At 50.1% G+C, this 21,272-nt stretch overlaps 1 protein-coding gene across 1 annotated transcript in view; it reads right to left on the bottom strand.

Moving 5' to 3' along the window:
• Positions 1-1,701: 1,701 nt before the first annotated feature.
• Positions 1,702-21,272, bottom strand: part of GRID1 (glutamate ionotropic receptor delta type subunit 1) — a 685,207-nt gene continuing 665,636 nt past the window's right edge. The window contains exons 14-16 of the mRNA XM_068982608.1: positions 17,848-18,014; positions 13,306-13,546; positions 1,702-2,130 (exon numbers count right to left, since the gene is read on the bottom strand). Of these exons, the coding sequence (XP_068838709.1) occupies positions 1,702-2,130; positions 13,306-13,546; positions 17,848-18,014 (837 nt within the window). The remainder of the gene's footprint in view (positions 2,131-13,305; positions 13,547-17,847; positions 18,015-21,272) is intronic.

Below are 21,272 nucleotides of genomic sequence, written 5' to 3'. Positions count from 1 at the left end.
TCCAGGACCACAGACAGACCCCAGCTCTCAGCCCCGCCCCATTACTGCTGGGGGATGGAGCCCCGCCCTTCTTGGTGCAGGATGTGGGGTGTGTTCAGCACCATGGCAAGTTATGAAAGCAGAATCACCTTTGTCTTCAGAAGAAAAAGAGTTAAAGTTACATATAGTTACATACAGCTTAGAGCACTTGAATGACTGCCTCTAGAGTCATTTCCTCTCCCTGATTCTATCATTTCATTGCCCCAGAAAGGGCAATGGAGGGAGGCAGGGCTATCAGGTCATTGTAGCCTGAAGAAAAAGAGTTTCCTAGCAGGTTTATCAGCTCAGGGATAGAGCCGGGGAGCTCAGAGGCTAGACGATGCCCTCAGCCAGGAGAGACCCTGCTATGGGCTGGATCGCAGACTGAGAGCTTCTGCTTTGGAGCAGGTGGCGAAGCAGGACGTGAAGTCTCATGCTGGGTTTCAGCCCTGTCTGGCAGACTGTCTGCAGGGTTTAAGACCCAGGGATATCCTTTCACTTTGGGAGCTTCTTCTCTGGAGGTTGGGAATTACTTACCTCCACATCACACAGGTTACACTGTTCTTTCTGTTAAGAGCCGAGGCTTCCTCTCACCTGCACAAACATGGTCCTTTTTATCTATTGTGGGCACTCGCATCACCTAGGGCACTAGTCTGCTCACCTGCGGTCCCTCTCTCCACTCCTGCAACGGGATCCTTTCACCTGAAAACACACCCACACCCAAGTGAAAATTCTCCCCCTACCTGGCTTCTCGCACCCTCCGCCTCACCTGGTCCACACACCAGACCGCACAGCTTCCGATCCCCATGGGAAAAGCCAAGCCCACCTCTGCTCAGCCTCCCTGAGGCAATGGTGGGACCCAGCCTCTTCCTCCCAGATTCCATCACTTGTGGATGTTTCTTATTAAGAAAAGAAAGTCAAACACACACACACACACCCACACACACACACACACAGAACAAGGCCAACAGGATAACCCTAGAACACGTTGGCCTCCACGGCCTCAGAGTCGGCTGTATCGGCCTGGGTGCTTCTCTTGGCTCACAGCGCACGGTGATGTGAAGTGGGGTGACCAGCAGGACAGCTCCGGTCCCGGGAGCCTCCTCAGTCCCAGGCTGACTGGCACAGGGACCCAGGGGGCAGGCTAACGCTGGTTCGAGGGTCACCCTTTATCTACGTGAGAGGACTAAGGGGGAAAAGGCCAGGGGCAGAGGAACATGGCAGGAACCGGGAGACAGGGAAGGAGGCAGCGCCCCAGGCTGCCCAAAAGGGACTGGCTGGTCACCTTCCCCGCTGCGCCAGCAGGGGGCGTCCTTTTCTGATCACCCCTCCGGCCCTCGCCCTCAGAAAGGCCCAGGAACAGGGGGCTTCTTTGGCACTTCAGAATGATCACAAGTAATTTGCCATTTTATTCATATAGAACAAAATTTACAAAGTCATTCATACAGGTTTGTTTTTTTTTTACTGACTTCGAAAATTGGGAATATTCAAAATACACTTTTACCCCACTCCATTCTGTCATTATTTACACGTATATACAAGAAAAATGAAAGAGTCTCTCTGTGTGTGTGTGTGTGTGCGCGCGCACAGGCACGCGCGCGTGTGGTTTGTGTTGTTTTCTGGTATTAAAAAGCTCTGCTGGTCGGGTGGGTGGATGGGCGGGCAGGAGGGCAGGCGGCGCGGTCAAATGGAGGTGCCGTGGGAGGTGTCCAAGGCCTCCGGAAGGACGCCTCCAGGCACGGGCTGGAAGGACATGGGGATGGGGGTCTTCACGGGGCTCTGGCGGAACAGCCCCCCGTTGGGCGACCTGTGTTTGCACTGCATGGAGGGCATGGTGGCCGAGCTGCTCAGTGGCAGAGGCAGGTTGCTGCTGGGCCCTGATGAGAGTGTCCGGCTGGTGCCGTGGCTGCTTTGCTCCGGCAGGAAGGTGCTGACCGAGAGCTGCGTGTTCTGGTACTCTCGCGTGGGCTCCAAGGCCTGGCTGGGAGCCAGGCCCCCCATCTCCAGGGCCGAGAGCTCAATGGACGCTGGGGAAATCTGCTTGTGAGCAATGTCTTCATCCATTAGGCTGTTCATGCGCCGATGGACCTGCTCCAGGTTCACTTCTTTGTCCTGAGGGAGAGCACAGGAGGAGGGTCAGGCCAAGCCCTAAAGGGAGCCCCAGCTGGCTTTCTACGAATTTTGGGAGGCTGGAGAGCACAGCTTGCTGGGCAGTAGGGTAAAGTGGGCCCCCATTCCTCCCACCTTCCCCCAACTGCATGGCCAGCCCTCCTTACCTGGGATACCGGTAGCCTAGGACACTGCTCCCAGGTAGCAAGGACCCAGCAAGAAGCGCTTTGCAGCATTTGCCCCCCAAATGCACTCTGCTCAGGACCAATCACACCCAGAGGCAACCCTTGGGAGAAGATGCTTTGAACAACTGGCAGAAGCAATGGAAGAAAGGAGTCCCATGGAAATAAAAAGGTGTGGTCCTTGAGCCCCTGATATGCCCCATGGATGTGCAATTTAGGGTTTACAATGCTCAGAAGACCTGGTGTGAGCATCCCCGCTGTACACAAAAGGCGGCTTGGGTTCAGGAAGGTCAATGGCCTCCCCGAGTCATAACCCCAGTGAGCAGCAGACGCAGCGGGGAATCCTGGAGTACACGAAATCCTCAGAGATGCTGGGGAGGGGGCCTGTCCCTGTCTGGAAGCTCATGTGGCTGGGGGCCTGGATGAGGATGGGGCATGGGATGGTGAGGAAAGGGAATTCCCCAGGATCAGCTGTCATTCCTGATATTGTAAAGGTTTGAGGCTGCCGAGATGGGTGACCCTCATAGCTGATTCTCCATGTAGTGAATTGCACACCTGACTCTTTCGCCATAAGGGGGATGGTATCAAGGAAAATATTTTGTTTGTGCAATTATTTATTGGCTTAAGAAACAGAACAAATATCACTGGTATTTTGTCTTCAATGTCAGAATAAATCAAAGAGGCCAAACTACTTGAAAGCTCCTTAAAGACAAAGACTATATAATGTACTTCCTCAGTTTCTCCCCAGTGACTTGGGGTACAAAACCAGATGTCTGTGGAAGAGCCATACCAACCCTTCAATGAGGTATTAGAAGCTGCAGTCCTATTTTCAGGCAGCATTAGGGCCTCTGTGTCAGGCAAGGTTAATCCCTCCACCTATGCGGCCCTGGTGTCAAACTCCAAGACAAGTACCATGTCGAAGCTTTGCTCCAAAACAGGACATCACAGGCTGTCTAATGCCAGTCTTCATACAGCAGAGAGGAACCTGTCCCCTGCTGACCCTCAAGCTCGTTAGGAATAACCGTGAAAGGTAAAAGTCCTGAATATGATTTCAAATGAAGAAAGAAGGAGTCACACAAATCCAAGGACCAGTTCAGCGAGTCTCTGGGCTCCTCTAAGGCTGGTTCCCCAGAAAGAGGCAACCCTGAATAACTGGCCTGAGCTCCCCTCTCAGAGCAGGGCCCATGGGGCTAACCCGCATGGAGTCTCATCCCAGGTCTCCTCAGACAAGGAAGCTGCCTTGGCCGTCCACTCCGTGTCCCCAGTGCCCTCTGGCCTGGAGGAGGCAGTGTCACTGCTCTCTACCACCTTGTCGAGGCCATGACTGGCACACAGGGCTTGGCTTCTGGTGGGAGACCTGCTGTCTTCCCCAGAACAAGAGATCTGACAACACTCAAACAACAATGAGGAGCTCATTCCAGGCCATGAAAAAGACGGAGGATAAAGAAGGCCAACTGGTGTGACGGTGAAGGTACGGTGGTGAGGAGATTGTACTGTGGATAGAGTTTACTGCAGAAATCACTGACATGGTCCCAGCGGCAGAGCCAGGATTCCAGTGAGTTGAAGCCCCACATAGCAGAGCTCAGCTTGCTGATGCCGGCAGACCAGCTCCAAGTATAGGAACGTCTGGGTGGCAAATGGGTGGAACTGGGGGAAGGGTACTAGGGCTTTACTTAGACTAAATATGGTACATTCAATGTCTTTCACAGACTCCAACAGTTTGTAAAATGTTAACAAACCAAATCCAAGTTCGCTTCTTAATTAAGTTATAGCGTGGTTAATCCAGCTCTGTGCTATCTGGGTCTTTTCCCTGTGTTGTCTATATGCTTTGTTCCCATTTTTGAGTATTTGAGCAAGCTCTGGGAGACAGTGAAGGACAGGAAGCCTGGCATGCTGGAGTCCGTGGAGCTGCAAAGAGTGGGACACGACCTGGCGACTGAACAACAAGCTGTTATGTTAGACGCTGGCTCTTTGACTGCCATCAAGCATCAATTCTCCCTTCCCAAGAAGACCTTATTTTATTTTGTCTCATTTTTGGGAACTGTTTTTTCCCCCACTGGATAACAGTGTGGCCGTTCCCTGTCTACCTGTAGCCAAAAGGCAGGAGCATGACCCAGTTAAGGACAAGAGAACTGGATCTGAGTTCTGAACAAAGAGATAAAGAGATGGAAGATGTTTGATGGTCCGTGACAGTGATAGTTCAAGAAACTTTGTACTGCATGATCCCCCTCCTGGATCTCGCCTCCCAGCTCTCCAGACGAGCCTGGACTTCTGCGCATCACCGGGCAGGCTTCCCCAGCCTTCTCTTGGCTGCTCTGAGCTCCTGATGAGCTCCTGACGCAGCGTGTTCGTGTGTGGCAGCCAGTGCCACAGCTGTGCTGGTAAATATTTGTATCTACAGGCTATCTTCACTTCAAAATAAATGAAGGACACAAGACAGGTACCAGAAAGCCTGGAAGCTGGAGAAATTGGAGGAGAATTTCAGACATTTCTGAAGTTTAATAATACAAACTTCCCTTCTCCCTGCAGCCAGCAAAGCTAGAAGAATGAACAAGCCGAGTGCCTTGGCTGGCAGAGCCTTTAGCTGATGAAGGAAATTGAAGACCAAATAAGTGGTCCTGGGATCACTGGAAGAACTAGTTAGTTGCATAACCTTGCCTTTCCTTCCTCTCTATGTTCTTTTCAGGGCTTTAAGAATCCTTTGAGGATGGAAATAAGTAGTTCAAAAGTGGACTAATTTGGAGTAGGAGGAAAATGTCTTGGTCCCAGCTGTATTCACTCTGGAATCTGGCCTTAGAGAAGAGCTGGTGGCGGTTTAGTCACTAAGTCGTGTCTGACTTCTGTGACCCCACTGGACTGTAGCTGCCAGGCTCCTCTGTCCATGGGATTCTCCAGGCGAGAATACTGGAGTGGGTTGCCATTTCCTATTTCAGGGAATCTTCCCAACCCAGGAATCGAACCCAGGGATCCTGCATTGCAGGCAGATTCTTTACTGACTGAGCTACAAGGGAAGCCCCCCTTCTCTCTTAGAGAAGAGAGCTTGGCCCTTCTTTTCATAGTCAATGGAACACTCAGCCAAGACAAGTGTTCAGGAGATGTTCCTCATGTTGTTGGGGTCTACAGGTAGAGAAGGGATAACTTCCTGCCCAAGAGGGAGACAGAGTTGAGAACGGGGGGCCCTCTTACCTATCGCCAGGGAAGCAGAGAAAAGCAGAGCTTTGGGGGAAGACAAACCAACCAACATCTTCCAAAGAAACATTTGTGCGCAAATGAGGTCTCTAAGACGAACTACTTTAGCAGTGAAGGACAGGGAGAGAGGTTTGGTGGGGAGTGTTATAAAAGATGTACATCTCAGGCACTAGTCTAGCATAATAGTCACAGCTCTGAGGGGTCGGCCAGGTGCCAGCAAAGCATCTAGACCAGCAGTCCCCAGCTGTTTTAGCACCAGGGACTGGTTTTGTGGAAGACAATTTTTCCCTGGACCAGGGCATGGGGGATGATTTTGGAATGATTCAAGTGCATTGTATTTATTGTACACATTATTTCTCTTATTATCACATCAGCTCCACTTCAGATCATCAGGCATTAGATCCTGGAGGTTGGGACCCCTGATCTAGACCGCACTGTGGATGTGGAGAAAATCCAATTACCCTAGAGTCAGGATTTTGGAAAGAAAGCACTTGAATAAGTAGTCTTTTTAAATCCATATTTTTTCCTGCCTCCCATTAAGGACAAATGAAGCAGTTTCAAGGAGGTTGCAAAGCTGTGCAGTGGGTCTCGTTTCCATTGAGGTTATTCATTAGCCTATAACCCCTCCACATCAAGACACAGAGAAAACGTTCACTCCGATTGAACAGACTTTCCAAGCCGACCTTCCTACTCCAAATGGCAGTCAAGAAATCCATTCCCTCCACACAAGTGGGACCTCATTCTATTCAAAGTCTATTACTGCAGGTAGTGCCTGCTCAGTCACTCAGCTGTGACCGACTCTTTGCAACCCCATGGACTATAGCCCACCAGGCTCCTCACGCCTTGGGATTCCCCAAGCAAGAATACTGGACTGGGTTGCCATTTCCTACTCCAGGGGATCTTTCTGACCCAGGGATGGAACCTGAGTCTCCTGTGTTTCCTGCGTTGGCAGGAAGATTCTCTACCAGTTCACCCCCTAGGAAGCCTGTTACTACTGGCACACCCAACACAAAGTCACACCTGGAAGAAGAGGGTGCCATCTTGAGCTTCCTACATTGGATGCTGAACTGGACAGGAAAATGAGTAGGCTTCCCTGCTGACTCAGACAGTAAAGAATCTGCCTGCAATGTGGAGACCTGGATTCGAGCTCTGGGTAGGGAAGATATCCTGGAGAAGGAACTGGCAACCCACTTCAGTATCCTTGTCAGGAGAATCCCATGGACAGAGGAGTCTGGTGGGCTACAGTTTACAGTCTACCAAAGAGTCAGACACGACTGAGACTAACACGCACAAGGCAAATACCTCCCTGGAAAACACATGTGGCCCATTTCTGAGTCTCCCAGTATGTTCCATCAGGCATCTGTTTAGGAGGCCAGAAGGGAAGTGCAGGCAACGGGAGAAAACCACCTTCTTTGGAAACTCTGAAAACACTGTCTTCTTGGACCAGATTGAGCCCACATGACGTCATTTTTGGTGCCCTCCTGGCCAAGGAAATAGGAGGCAGACATAATCTGCCTGCTCAAGGAAAGAGGCAGGAGTGATTTGAATAATTATCTATATTTTACACAAAATGGGGCATTCTATTATGTTATGCAAATTCAAATAATGGACTTTTTTATGTGCACTACATCAGTTTACATCCTCATTATCTCAAGGTTTCGGTGTTCAAGCAGGTAATGACAGCTGTGGAAAGAGACTCGGAAGCTCGCTGTGGCATCCATTAATTTACTGTAGGCAACTGACCTAGTCAAACAGCCCTGAATAGGACATAAAATTCACTGACGGCATTTATTCATGAATCCTGCTGAATTCCAGCTCCGTGCTGGAATTAAACATGATAGCACACGCACCAGCAGAGGTTACTGGGGACCCTCTCGCAAGCATTGTCTTGCAGAGGGAGAAAGTTCTGTAATTGAGTCGCTGTTCACCAATGTGGAAATAAAACATTGTACTGGAAAGCAGTAATTAACTCAACTATCATCTGTGTAACAGCAGGCTACACGTGGGACTCATCAGAACCGACTTTGGAGTCCGGCAGCTCCCACTTAAAGTTAGGCAGGAACAAAACGGGATTGGGGACTCCCCACCTGACAAGGATGGTTGTAGGAGGTGATCTCCTGTTACTGCAGACCAATCAGGTGGGAAATAAGACTCAACTGACTGGGAGAAACACCATCAATGTAATCTTCTTAAATATTGCTCCAAAGAATTGCTCGAGCCCAAAGGACTGGCTGAAGTCTGAGAGTGATGACTGGGTAAAAGCAAAGAAGCTGGGCTTTAAGTCCGTGAAGTGGCCGCAGGGTATGATGGGCAGTCCCTAACTTTTTTGGCACCAGGGCCTGTTTTCGTGAAAGTCAGTTTTCCCATGGATCTGCAGGGAAGCGTTTCAGGCTGATTCAAGCTCATTACATTTCCTGTGCACTTTATTTCTATTATTACCACGTTAGCCCCACCTCAGAACATCAGGCATGAGATCCCAGAGGCTGGGGCTCCCTGTTTCAGAATGTTGTGGGAAAGAATTCTGGTGAGCGTAACGGCAGATTTTGTAGAGGAGGACTGTGAAAGCAGGGAGTCAATAGACACTTCCCATCGCAGGTAGTGGCAGCAGGTACACAAGGCGTAAAGGGACTTATTGAGGATACACAGTTCTACAATAAATGGAGCACCAGGATGCCAGCCCATGTGTGCCTGGCTCCAAAACCTGAGCTGTTTTCCGCCCAACTTCCCCTTGGCATGGCAGTGAGGAGCAGTAGTTTTCCTCCTTGGCAGGCTATCAGAAGCACATGGGGAGCTTCTAGAAATTACAGTTGTCCTCAACTGCCTAATACAACCCTTTGGAGAATGCAGCCCAAGTATCCGTATTTCTAAAAAGCTCCAGGATGGATCACCTCTGATGTGCAGCCAGAACGGAAAGCCACTGATCCAGGTGCAATGACTCTACAACAATTTAACATTAATAACGTTTTCCTTATAGGATCTCAGACTGGTTCACTCACTCAGTAAACACTTTGGAACTCCTACTACCAGAGGAGCTAATGTTCCTCGTGAAGCATCCATCTTGGCCCCTGGCACATAGAATTTGCTCGATATTTTATATTCATGACCCCTTAATGAGAGGTCTCACTGTTCCGGAGACTGAGCAAAGTGATGGGAATGCAGAGGTGAAGTGCCAATAGAACTGAAGCAGAGACAGGCAGGTAAACCATCAGTTGTAATTCGGAATCACACCCAACGTGAGTGTATACACAGGGAGGTAAGGAGACCCGTGGCGATGGGAGAGGGGAGGTTTTACAGAGGGGAGTGATGTGTGAGTTGGTTCTGATATACATACTGGTGTATGATAAGTGTTCAGTGACCTCTTACTAAAAGGCACACACACTCACTTTCTTACCCTCATGCCAAGCTATCAGGTTAGTAGCAGTGTAGCCATCGGGCCAGGATCAACAGTCAGAAGCTCTGAACCTTTCTGGACTGGGGCTAAACCTAATCCCTCTGGGGTTCAGAGGATGTAAATACCTAGCTAGGAGCCAGGATCCTGGCTTAGGAAGAGTTCTCAGTTACACCCTTCATCCCCAAACCATCTGGAAAAGCCAGGTTGGGACCCCTGCTCCTGCACACTCCCAATGCCAGGCCCAGAGGCGGACACATAATCCCTATTCCGGTTCTGCCCCTATTGCTTCTGGGTCCTATTTCTCCAGGGACACGGATGCCTTCCTTAACTGTTGTGGAAGAGAATCAAAAGAGTGAAGAAAACATGGGAACCTGAGACTCATGTGGGGGCCTTGAGGGAAAAAAAAAAGACCCAGGTTCAGCTTTGAATCCATGGAGTGGGACCCGGGAGTCCATATCTCTAATAGTGCCACAGAGGCAGATCCCAAGTCTGGTTTGGGAAGGCTTCTTAATCTCTCCCCATCTGAGACGCAACAACAGGGATGCCAGGTCATGAGCTGTCCTATGGGGAGACCCATGTGCAAATCTGATGACCTCTGGCCAGCATCCAGTGAGGACACGAAGCCTTCAGCCCAGTGGCCCACAAGGAACTGAATCCTGTCCGCACCATGTGAGTGAGCTTGGAAGTGGGTCTGTCCCCAGTGGAGCCTTCCGAAGAGACCCCAGCCCTGCTCAACAACTTGATCACATCAAGTGAGAGACCTTGAGACAGAAGGCCCAACTAAACTGCCCTTGGGTTCCTGACCCACAGATACTCTGAAATAAGTATGTCATGTTTTAATCCAATAAAATGAAACATGTACTTTTCCTGGCATAGAGCAGGTACCCTAAGATGTGACTCCTCTTCCTCACAGCCCTTTCTGCCTATCACAGGGTCCTTGAGAGGGAGCAACCACTTGGGCACCATCCACCACGCACATTCCCATGGGTCAGATGCTGATTACGGAAATTTACACATCATCCCTCGTTGAACCTCAGAGCAACCCTGTGAGGTTGGCATAAAGGAAGAGGGCAAAGATGCAGGAGAGGAAGTCTCTACATGCAGTTGAAGAAGCATTCGAGGATGGAGGTGGGGAAAGGTGTTCATTCGAGGGGAATGTCCCCAGCAGCGAATCTCCCCCGGAGAGCAGGAGCGCATTGTGGGAGTCTACAGATAAAAGCCAGCCCGCTGGCCAGGATAGAGGAGCCTGACTGCTGCTGAACCCTTACTGCCTGCCCCCTGCCCTGCCTCTGTCAGCCCCTGTCTGCAGTGGAAGCAGGGCCTGGGGGAGAGCAGACACAGCCAGAAGCAACAAGAATTCCAAGCTCCTAGCCCAGTGACAGACGATTCATTCCCCCACTTCTCATGTCATCTCTCATTTGTGCAGTTCTCATCTTTATTTCATGAATATTTTATTCTCAGAGCAATGGCTCCACTTCCCCCATAAATTTACAGGGTGGCTCTTTATTGCGACTGTGGAGCGGGGTGCACTCACCTGCACTGGATAACTACATAATCGTCTGATTCCTTAGAAAAAAATATGACCTCAAATCCACATGAATATTAAGAGGCTGAACGTACATTACTACTCTTCTCCAAGTAGCTGTCTAAACTCTGAAGACGTCGTGGCATAAGCTGATAAATATGGCTAGGACTCCACCCAAAGACAGGTTTCTGGCTTTTAAGAAATATGGCCAATGGCCCAAAATGAAGCATTCTAAGCTCAAGCAGACACTCTCACCTAATTGCAAATGCTGCTCCATAAAATACAGGCAACCAGTAACACAAAGTAGTTCTGGATTAAATACCATCATTATTTGTCAAAGGTTTTAAGTATATGCCTCTAAAATCTGTAGTCTCAACCCCTTTCCTGGGTCCTCTTCCCTGTGATGAGCTATAAAGCCTTTGGCCTGGCATCTAGTCCTTTAGACCAAGTCTCTGCTTTGCACTCCAGCCTCCTCTATTCTGATTTCCTTGCTGATGCCCCAGAGCTCTGGGAGGTGGGATGACTCTGCCTACCCCATGCTGGCCACCCTACTCCAAAGGCAACATCTCCTCTTCAGCTTGAGGATCAGTACCGATCCTTCATCTAACTCAATTCTAACAACTTCAAGCCCCAGGAACTCTTCACTAACCAGCATCACTACCCTCTGTAACCCTACCATGTCCCTGGGTGCCCCTGAGCGCTGGATGGAACCTGTAGTTCATCCCAGGATGGCGCCCATCAGTGGACAATGGAAACCACTTGGCTGACCTCTGCCACATCTGCCCACATGGAGGTAAGCCCCCTAAGGACAGAGACTGTGTCCTTACAGGCATACTTATTAAAGGAAGAAGGAGAGAGGAAGGCAGAGATTTCATTTGAAAACCAGAAACTCATAATAACAGGGGAAAACTGGAACATTCCCTCCTTTTACCATGTAACGCCCAAGTGGGCTGGAGGAAAGGCAGCTGTGTTTTATTCAACCTGCGTCTGCATCGACTCTCTTTCCTATCTGGAGCAGGCTGGCATCTCTGGGCAGAAAGTTTCACACTTTCTAAGCACTGCATCCTCTTGGGTCTGAGATCCTGGGCTTGTGTAGAAGCCAAACAGGAAGACGGGATACTTTTCAGGCAAGAAAGGAGCTGTTCCTCTCAGCTAGCTCATCTCACGCTGTCCCTGGCCTTCCTGTCCTTTTGCCTCTGCCTTCTATGTCTCTCAAGTAACCCCTCACCTGCCTCCCGCTCCACCCCCCGTCATCTCTCTCTCACAGTGACAGTTCATCTGGGTTGTCCAGGCTGGATCTGGCACTAGATACTGAACCAGGGGATGCGAAGAGACATGACTGGAAGCAGACGAAATTGCCTCTCACAGTACCTGCCTCACAAGGGACATTCTAGAGGAGTGGGCCTGTGTCTTCTGGGCTCCACACTGCCTGCAACATCCTAGCATGGTGCCGCCGTGACAGCGCATTGCTCAACCAACTGGAAAACCTGTCCTCCCCTAACCAAAGGGACATTCGCTAAAAACGTCACTGAAAATTTTCCAGTAGCAACAGAAGCTCAGGACAGAATCATTAACTGTTCTTTTCAGTGGGTTTTCCTCAAATATTTCCTTCCTTCTCTCTTATGGCCTAGGAGTGACAGGAGAACCCTGAGTTTGTGGGAAACTCTAGCCTTGCATTCCTTACATGGAGGTTTACAGGTGATGTGAGAGAAAGATGGATGTCCTCAGAACATTTCAGACATGCTGAATCAAACAGCAAGCTCTTTCCAGGAAAATCTAAGTATGACAGCAAAGAGCTCACTGCCTGCTATGAATGGTGGGTCTGCCCTCACTCCCAGCCGTGCCAGGGACTCTGTTACAGACTGATGTAGGGGGGCATGGCCAGTCAGCCTTTCTAGGATGCAGAGATGGTGTCTATGGTGACGCTGCCTCTTTGAACGTCATGCTGGTTACTTCATTGCTCCTTGCTTGAAATTTACACCTGCTTGTGTCAACATCGTTTATAAGCAAAGCTGTGATTCTGGAAGTAGCTGAGATGTATGTATCAGGTAATGAGAGTGCTACGCTGGAGTGGCTGGGCTTGTGCTACAGTGCCTGGGTACAGTTTCAGCCAGGAGAGCATCATTACCAAATGATGCACCTTGCCACCCTCCCTTAGGGGCGCTGGTTCCAAGAGAACTTCCATGAGGACTTTATACTCCACCCTCCCCACCCCCGCCACCCCATACCCCCAAAATATTGAGCTTGAAAACCAGCAAAACCCCAAAAGAAGGAAGTTGTGGAGGGCAGAAACAGCTGTGGCTGGCACACACAGGGAAGGAAATGTGCCCAGAAGCTGGAATCAGAACAAAGCCACAGTGGTCCCTGTGCTGGGTGTCCCTGGAGGGACAGAGGCAAGGCTGGGCCCTGCAAGGAGGAAGAGAGGAAGAAGGGATGATGAGGGGACGGGAGCCGATCCCCCTTCGACATGCTGGGAGAGCAGGGCTCGTGGCCCTGGGTGAACAAGGAGAACCAGGAAGGAATGCAGTTTCCTCTCTTACCCTACAGCTGGTCTCTCCAGGTCAGGGTGGAGGCACATGGGCGGGGCAGGGTGGGGAAGGGCTCTCTGGCGCTGCTCATGCTGTACCCGCTCTACAGATAGATACACGACTTTAGTGGCCATGCCTGCTGCCTCGGCATTTTGTTCAAGCATGAAAACACCCCCTTCATTTGTCCTGTGGCTTGCAGTACAAAATAAAACAATGTCCCCATTCCCCTGTATAAAACACTGCTGTGCGCAGACAGGTGGTTTGGGCAAACACTATCTGGAAGAGAACCACCCGCCAAGTCGCCCAGGGGGCCTTTCCTGCCTGTAGGCTGCAGAAAGGAGAAGCAGGGCCCAGGAAACGGACCTCTCTGGGGGTCTCCTGGTGGCACCGGTTGCTGTTCCACCACAACTCCAGGGCAGCCACCAGGCAGGCGAGGAGGAGCCCGATGGCCAAGATGCAGAAGACTCCAGCGAAGCTGTGCAGCTTGAGGGACTTGCCATCCGCCTGGGCGCTGGCGTGGCTGGTGAGGTCGCAGCGGCCCGTGTGCGGCCACCACTTCTGCTTGAGCACATCCAGGTCTCCAGTGTCCTGAAGCTCCAGGATCCTGCAAGATACACCCCCACGTGAGCCACAGCGCTGGCCTCATCCACACATGCTTGGGACCCTGGTCCCTTCCCCACTGTGCCAGCCCCTCCACAGACAACGCTGAACCATCAGAGTGGCTCTCTGTCTCCGCTTTTCACTTTCCATTTCATTCTCCACTCTGCTGTCAAAGCACCTTTCTCAAAGCACTTAGCAGATTTTGTCATTCTCCTCAGAGCTCTCATGTCCTCTGCCACCCTGTCCCACTGCCCAAGGACAGAGTCCAATAGCAAACCATGTAAGGATCCTTCATGTGGGAGCCTGGGGCAAACTCTGAGGACAAAATCAGGTAATTACGGAAATGGATGATGCAAACCCTCAGACTGTGGACCTACTAAAAGGCTCTCTTTCAAAAGTCAATTCACTGCATCCTAAGTCTCTCCTACTAGAATCCAACAAACCATTCATGTTTCTTGATTTGAGGAGCATCTGGTTTGTGCCAAGTACAACATTCAACGCTGCTGAGAGCACAGTCTAGACACATCTACTTGGACACTGAAACAATTAGATGAATCAGTGTAGAGCCAGAAGCTGTGATCAATACAACAAAATTCAAGCAGAGGTGTGAAGATAGGGCGCAGTGGGAGGATGGCCTGGACTGGAGGGTGTGGCGAGACCTCGGCAAGGAGCCAACAGTTCACATGAGTTTCGCATACCTAGTGCCAGGAAATCTCCTAAGTGCTTGACAAACTGTTTAATTCTCATGTCAACCCTTTGAGAAGGCTACTTCCACATTCCCATTATTACAGAGAAGAAAACGAAGGCATAGAAAAGTGAAATCTGGTGCCATATTGACCCACAGCCCTTTCCATCCAATACTGACATGAGATGCCTTTTATTGAGAACATTGTAGGGACTGATCATTTTATATTGTTTTAATCCTCACCACAGCCTGCAAATCAGTTTCTAGGTTTACAGATGGAAGACCTGAGGCTCAGAATCTAGATAACTTGCCCCTAGTTGCAATTAGCAAGGGGTAAAGCTGCTGTTCAGAGCTGGATCACACTGACCCAGGGGGCCATGCTCTTTCCAGAATTCCAGGCTGCTAAACGCAGTCAGCCTGCTCTCCTCTCCAAGAGTCAGTTCCGGCATAGGGCATACGAGCCTGGCCAGAAAGGGGCCGTAGGGCTGGCTTCCTGCTCCTCCACTCACTAACTGAGGTGTCAGGCAGGCAGCTTCACTCTGCTGACGCTTCCCTTCTTCCTGCTCTTTATAACTGTATGCATTCTTATGCCCAATATTATTCCAAGAAGAATGTAAGGCAATGTATAGGAAAACAAAGACTAACAGAAAAACAAGCAGATTCAAAGGGAAATTTAAATATGTAAGCAACAGAGGGAAGGTAAAACAAGCCACGGGCACAGAATGACTCCTGGAACAAGGCTAAACTAACGCACACCATAACAATCTCCACTCCTGCCTGTGAGTAAACCAGAGCGATAATAGCCACTTCCTGAAGCCAGTCCTTCTATTTTCCAGACAGATATAATTGCAGGTGCTTTCCTGTAGTCAATAGCCGTGGAGCCTGCTACACAGTAGGTGCTCTATAAATGGCTCTTAAGTTGCTAAACATTTGCTGAATGCCTACTCTGCACGCCATGGTCCACAAAAGGGCTACAGCATTCAACCCCAGTCACTCACACACACACACACACACACACACACACACACACACACACGCTGTAGCCTAAAGACCCAGTCTTCTACCAAAGCAAGGCAACACACATTGGTATTCAAGAAAATAGCTTAGTTCTTGGGACTCAGGGAAGGAAGGCTACAGAAATTCCAGAGAAGGCCGGGATCTGCTATTTCCACAGGACCCTTTTTCTGTCAACGGCACGGAGTGTTCATTGTTTTCCAAACCTGCCATCTTCCTCCTCTCAGGCATGACCCGCAGAGGGGAGGCTCACCATTCTGCCTGAATCATATAATGGGGCCTCTTAAAGAATTACTTGCAGCAGTAGGTTGGAAACCTGAAGTCCTGAGTGTTTCCCCCAAGTACAAACCCATCTTCCCAGGTGAGGGAAGTGGAGGATGTTTCCAGCCCAGGAAGGACAATACTTCAAGGGGCCAGCACAGCCCACTGGGGACATTTACTTACAGTCACAGAGCACATGGCCTTCTGATGAAAGCAGGGAGTAATTAATCACTTCCTGCTAAAACATCACAGGAACTGGACTAGCCACTGTTGTTCACGTCCACTGAATGATCTAGTTGAGAACCAAGCTTTCTCCTCTCCAGTGTGTCACTGTTCTCTTCAGTAGCCTTTCAAGGGATCTCTGAGCACTGTGAGTGCGTGGGGACTGTAAGCCTTCTGTAGTGGGGTCCCTGCACTTCTGTGAGCGCTCTCTTGGGACACATTAGCTGTCTTGGTGGTGCTGATGCCATGGTGCTGGTCCCACAAGTCCCCTTACCATCTGCTTCAAAGAGGTGATCACAGGTAGATGGCCTGACCACCCCCTCTCAGAAAACCAAATTGGGTAAACCTCAAGAACGCCATTGTCTTATACATCTTGGAGGAAAGCCATCGTTTCTTTGAGCCTTTAATCCAAGCGATCGATAAACCACTACTCCTCCTTCTCTCATATGCCATCCTTCTCTGCTCCGGGGAGCAAAGGGAGGCAGAGGATATACACTTGATTTAGTTCTAGAGAAAACCCCAAAGCCTCATTGAATTTAGTTAGTTCTACCCCTTTTCCCAGTTTTGCAAACAAGCCACTGGATGAATGGGTTGCAGGCCCTCCTCCTTGGCTTTTCCCTGATGGGCTTTAGGCTTGGGTGCTCATGGTGGGAAGAGCCCAGTCGACATCTAGGAGGCAGGAGGAGGCAGTAAGTCTCAGAGATCTGAAGCACAAGGGCACAGCACTGGGGCCTGAGGACCTGCTTTCTCCTCTCAGCTCTGCCAAGAGCTGCCTGAGCCGCCCTCAGCACATGTTTCCTCTCTGAGCTTCAGGATGTTAAATGAATGGTCTTTAGCAACTCTGGCCCCTCCAAATGGATGCTCTCCAATTCTGGAAAGCATGTGTTCACCAGGCAACTGGGGGCTGTCCCTAAACCCCAAGGCCTTCCTGGCCTTTTCACCTGGATGCTTTAGCCACAGTCTGGATTTTGGCAGATCAAGGCAGAGCTCTTGTTCTGCTCCTTCACTGGTCAAGATGTGAGTGATGGGCTTAGACAACCCTGGGGACAAGAGCCCCTGTTAGCAGGCTGGCTCCTTGGAAAAGGCCCCCAAGCTGACCCATGCTCTTCACCTACACCCTCTCGGCGGGACCAGGTAACCTGGTCAAGGACTAAGGACAGTTCCTACAGGGGAGCGAGAAGTGGATGACAAGCGACTGCCTTCCTCAAGGAGGCTGGCTAGGTGTCCAGACCAAGCACCTGCAAAGCTGATCACGCCCAAGAACCCAGAGAAGATTAAGCTCAAGGGACGGACTCGCACAGGAAAAATCTAAAGAGGAAGTAAAGAGGCCAATGCAAACTGGGTCTGCACGTCCACGGCCGGCGGACGAGGTCTGCGGGTCTTCGCTTAGTCCAGAACACTCCTGTCTCCGGCGTTGTCCCTCACCTTCCCCCAGTACGCCCACCATTGCTAGTGTGAATTACCAGGAAGCTGATCTGGACAGGATGGGGAGGAGGCAGGCAATTGTGGGCCAGGTCCATCTCCTGCCACGGCAGGTGGCGCCTGCTCCCTCAGCCCCTGTGCAGGTGGATATGGAGTCAATTTGCTTTTCTGGCCCCACTTGTGCTCACATCCCTACACCAACCTGTCCCACTTAACATTTATCTTAAGAAGTTATCATTGGGACCTTGCCAGATCCAATTAATCTTTCATTTAATTTTAAATTACTAGCTATCTCCAGCTAACTCCTATTCAACCTTCAGGCCTCAGGCGCCACTTCCTCCGGGACGTCCTCCCTGGTCTTCTGGGTCTGGTCAGATGCCCTCCTCTACGCTTCTCCACCCCCAGAATATCCTCTCTGTCTCACTGACTGCCCTGTTCCAGCATCGCCTGCTTACATCTCAGCTCCCACGAAGACCATGCAGCTTCATGGGAAGGCAACAAACACTTCCTCTTTTTACTCTGGGACCTGGCCCAGGATGACCTGGGGATGTGGTGTGGGGAGGAGCACACACTGGTGCACAGTCGGCACTGAAGAAAACGTAATGAATCACCAAGTTTGTGTTGGCTCTCATGCCCTGAACGAAGCTTAAACCCCACCCCAACACAGGCGCTGTCGGCATCTCCTCACTGACCACGCCTACCTCTGCGAGAAGAGATCCCTGTAGGGGCTGCCGTGCTGCAGGGCGATACCATAGCCCTTGCTGCTCACACTGTTGGCGATGACGGTCACAGAGCAGTCATCATCTGTCAGAGCTGCATACTCCACCACGGCCACGTCCCACAGAAAGGCGTAGTTCCCCTTCTTTGCCTGAAAGACCAAAATCACCTTGTGGTTAGGCAGGCCTGGCCTCCCGTATTAGTTTTGAGCGGCGAGAAACCTCAATGGTGGGGTTTGGGGCCCCTTCTGAATGGTCCTCCTGCCCAGTCAGCTGGCACAGCAAACTCTCCTATTTTCGAATCTGCAGAGCCCACCCCGGTTGATGCCACTCACTGTGATTAGACATAGAAGGATGGGATGCTGTCTCTGCACATCTCCAGAAAGACGTGGGTAAGGTGAGCTACATGTGGGCTCTAAGCTAGCCCCTGGTTTCAGCGGCATGGACCTGTTTCTCAGATTAGCAAGCTCACCTTGGAGACTGCACAAAGTCTGACCCCAGGGAACTGAAATTTCTCGATCAGTGATTTAGAGGGCTGCACAATAGTATTTATTTAATTTCCACTTAGAACTTGACTGATCCCTGCTTTAGGTCAACAAGGGAGACAGCCCTAGGATCAGTGTCCCTGAGTAGCTGCAACTTGGTATCTAAGTCACAGACTTGCTCTGCCTGGGGAAGAATCCATTAAGGATCGGGTCTTGATTGTTATGGTGCCACAAGAGTGTGCGTCACACACACACACACACACACACACACACACACACACACACACACACACACACACACACACACACCCGTCGGTTTGCATTCACACACAAGAACAGATTTCTGGTGTCAGTATCTCTATATCCACACAACAATGGCAGATTATTCCATCAGGAACTTGCCTTCGGCCACAGCTCAGGTCCTTTTCCATCACACTCGTCCATAGCAGACGTTAAATTCTCTGCAAGTGTGCTAAGTTGCTTTAGTCGTGTCAACTCTTTGCGATCCTATGGACTGTAACCTGCCAGGTTCCTCTGTCCCTGGGATTCTCCAGGCAAGAATACTGAGTGGGTTGCCATGCCCTTCTCCAGGGGATCTTCCTGACCCAGGGATCGAACCCTTGTCTCTTGTGTCTCCTGAACTGGCAGGTTGGTTCTTCACCACTAGCGCCACCTCCTGAGCCATAATCCTGACTTGGCCTGGAGTTTAGGCACTCATAAGGAATGTGAGCTGCTTGCTTTGTGGAAGAAAATACAAGCTAGACATTGTCACTTGGCCAGCTTAAAACAGAGCATCGGGTTCTTAGTGAAGGAAAGAGCCTGGTTTCAATTCTCTAGTGGACAGACGTGTGCCCTCTTCTTTCCTACTCCAGCTCATACTAGATGCTAGAAGATCCCAGTCTGGGGTGGTGATGGGGCTGAAACATTGCAGGTCAAGGTGGGAAGCCACAAGCCTCGTGACACTGTCAGGGGTACTATTCCACTTCTCTGCTTTTGTTCAATTGAGTATTCATGTCCACTGAGATTTTCCAGAGAATGCCATAGCTGCTTAGATGAAGTCTGTCAGAATTTTGCTTCTTTGGGGACCCTAAGTGCCCATGGACCATGGGGCATGCGTGCCCAGTTGTGCCTGACTCTCTGTGACCTCACGGACTGTAGCCCACCAGGCTTCTGTGTGCATGGAATTCTCCAAGCAAGAATACTGGAATGCGTTGCCATTTCCTTCTCCAGGGGATCTTCCTGACCCAGGGATTGAACCCACATCTCTTAAATCTCCTGCATTGGCAAGCGGATTCTTTATCAGTTGAGCCACCAGAGATGATGGCTTATTTTCTCCTCAGGAATTTTCCATCTGAAGGATTTGTGGACAGAATGTGGTGGCCTCCCTTTGCCAGGAATAGCCATTCACACAATTGTGCCTGACGACCTTGTAAGAAATGACACACACCACGCCACCCATTGATGTTCACCTCAGGGAACAATCCAAATATTACCTCAGAGCCTCTTTCCTTGGCCAAGTCAATTTCAGGAGTCCCTAAAGGGCGTTGACCCAGGTTGCAAAATTACACTCATCTCTCTCCTTCCACATGGGAAGATAACAGTCTTTGAAATTTTTTTTCCTGCTGGCAAACACGTTTTCTCATGAAAAGATATACATTTTCCACCTCTTAGTAACCAAGTTTCTCAACAAAATGTTGACTTATGACCTAATATTTGGCTTCCACCCAACTCTGGAGCATTTCATAACCCATGCTCACAATTCAGTGTGATGATCAGACCTTGCAATTTGCATGATTTCAGAAGGGCACGTCCTGCTGAAGGAAGAATCAAGATCAAGCTCGATTCTGTGTTTCAAGTGATGTCCCAGAAAGGAGAAAGAAATAAGCTGGCCCAGCTCAAGTGGAAACTGACTCTGACAAGTGCCTGTTACGGCCATTTTAATGGGCCACTTGGATCTGTCAAGCCACATGCATCTGTGGTTCCAGTTTGTTCTAAGAGACAGGTGAGCACAGATGCCTGAAGGAAGCTGCATCTATAGTCCTGCTGCCTAAGCTGACAATGCAAAAAGCATATGGGAGGGGTGCTCACAATGTCTCAGCTACAAAGCCCTGCTAACCGGGAAGGTAGTCAGGGCAAGAAAATAGAAGTCCTCCTTCCTGAGTTTCCGAATGACCACAGACACTCACTCTCCCTGTTTGGAAACAAGGTCTACATTTATTACCATATAACTTCTTCGAGAAGCATGTGGCTAGTTCCTAACCTATAGGATGACACCAGAAGAGGGAGGACCTGGAGAGCCTTAGGTGCCACATCTTATATGTGGGCCAACTCAGATGCTACAGTTGTAATGTGGCTTTATCCTTATAAAATACTCTTCATCTCCAACATCCCTTCCTCAGCATCCCTGAGCTTCCTGGGGCCTCCTTTCCTAGCCCCAGTCTCATGCTGTGTAAAATGCATCACCAAAACCTTCCCTGAGCTTCCCAAGTCCATCAGTTTCCAGGACAAATTCCTGGACCTTGCTGACAGCTCCCCAACCTTCCCGGTGTGTCACAGCCCCTGTATGAGACAGGAGGCTTCTTAGGTAGGACCATACTCTCAGGATCACTTTGAACACCAGCTATAAGAAGCTCAAAACATGCCATCCATCATGGCTATATCCCCTGTATATAAACCCTCTTCTTGCTCCATGCAGAATGAATGCCCCATAACCTCCCTAAGACTCTTCCTTTAGGATCAGAATCAGTTTTCCAGGTAGCCCTTAGCAGTTATGCATCTATCTTTTTACTCTGTGCTGCTTATCCAAAATTTCTCGCCCCTCCATATGTGGGGTTCATCAAATATATCAAAAATCTGCCTCTGAGAGACCCAAGAGTTGCCTCGTTTTCTCTCCCCTCCTATCTCAGGCTCATCTTCTGCTTTCAG

Source organism: Capricornis sumatraensis, chromosome 10 (genome assembly GCF_032405125.1).
Source record: "Capricornis sumatraensis isolate serow.1 chromosome 10, serow.2, whole genome shotgun sequence".
Classification (NCBI taxonomy): Eukaryota; Metazoa; Chordata; class Mammalia; order Artiodactyla; family Bovidae; genus Capricornis; species Capricornis sumatraensis.
The sequence above is the reverse complement of the archived record's forward strand: the minus strand, read 5'-3'. Positions and strand labels throughout refer to the sequence as shown.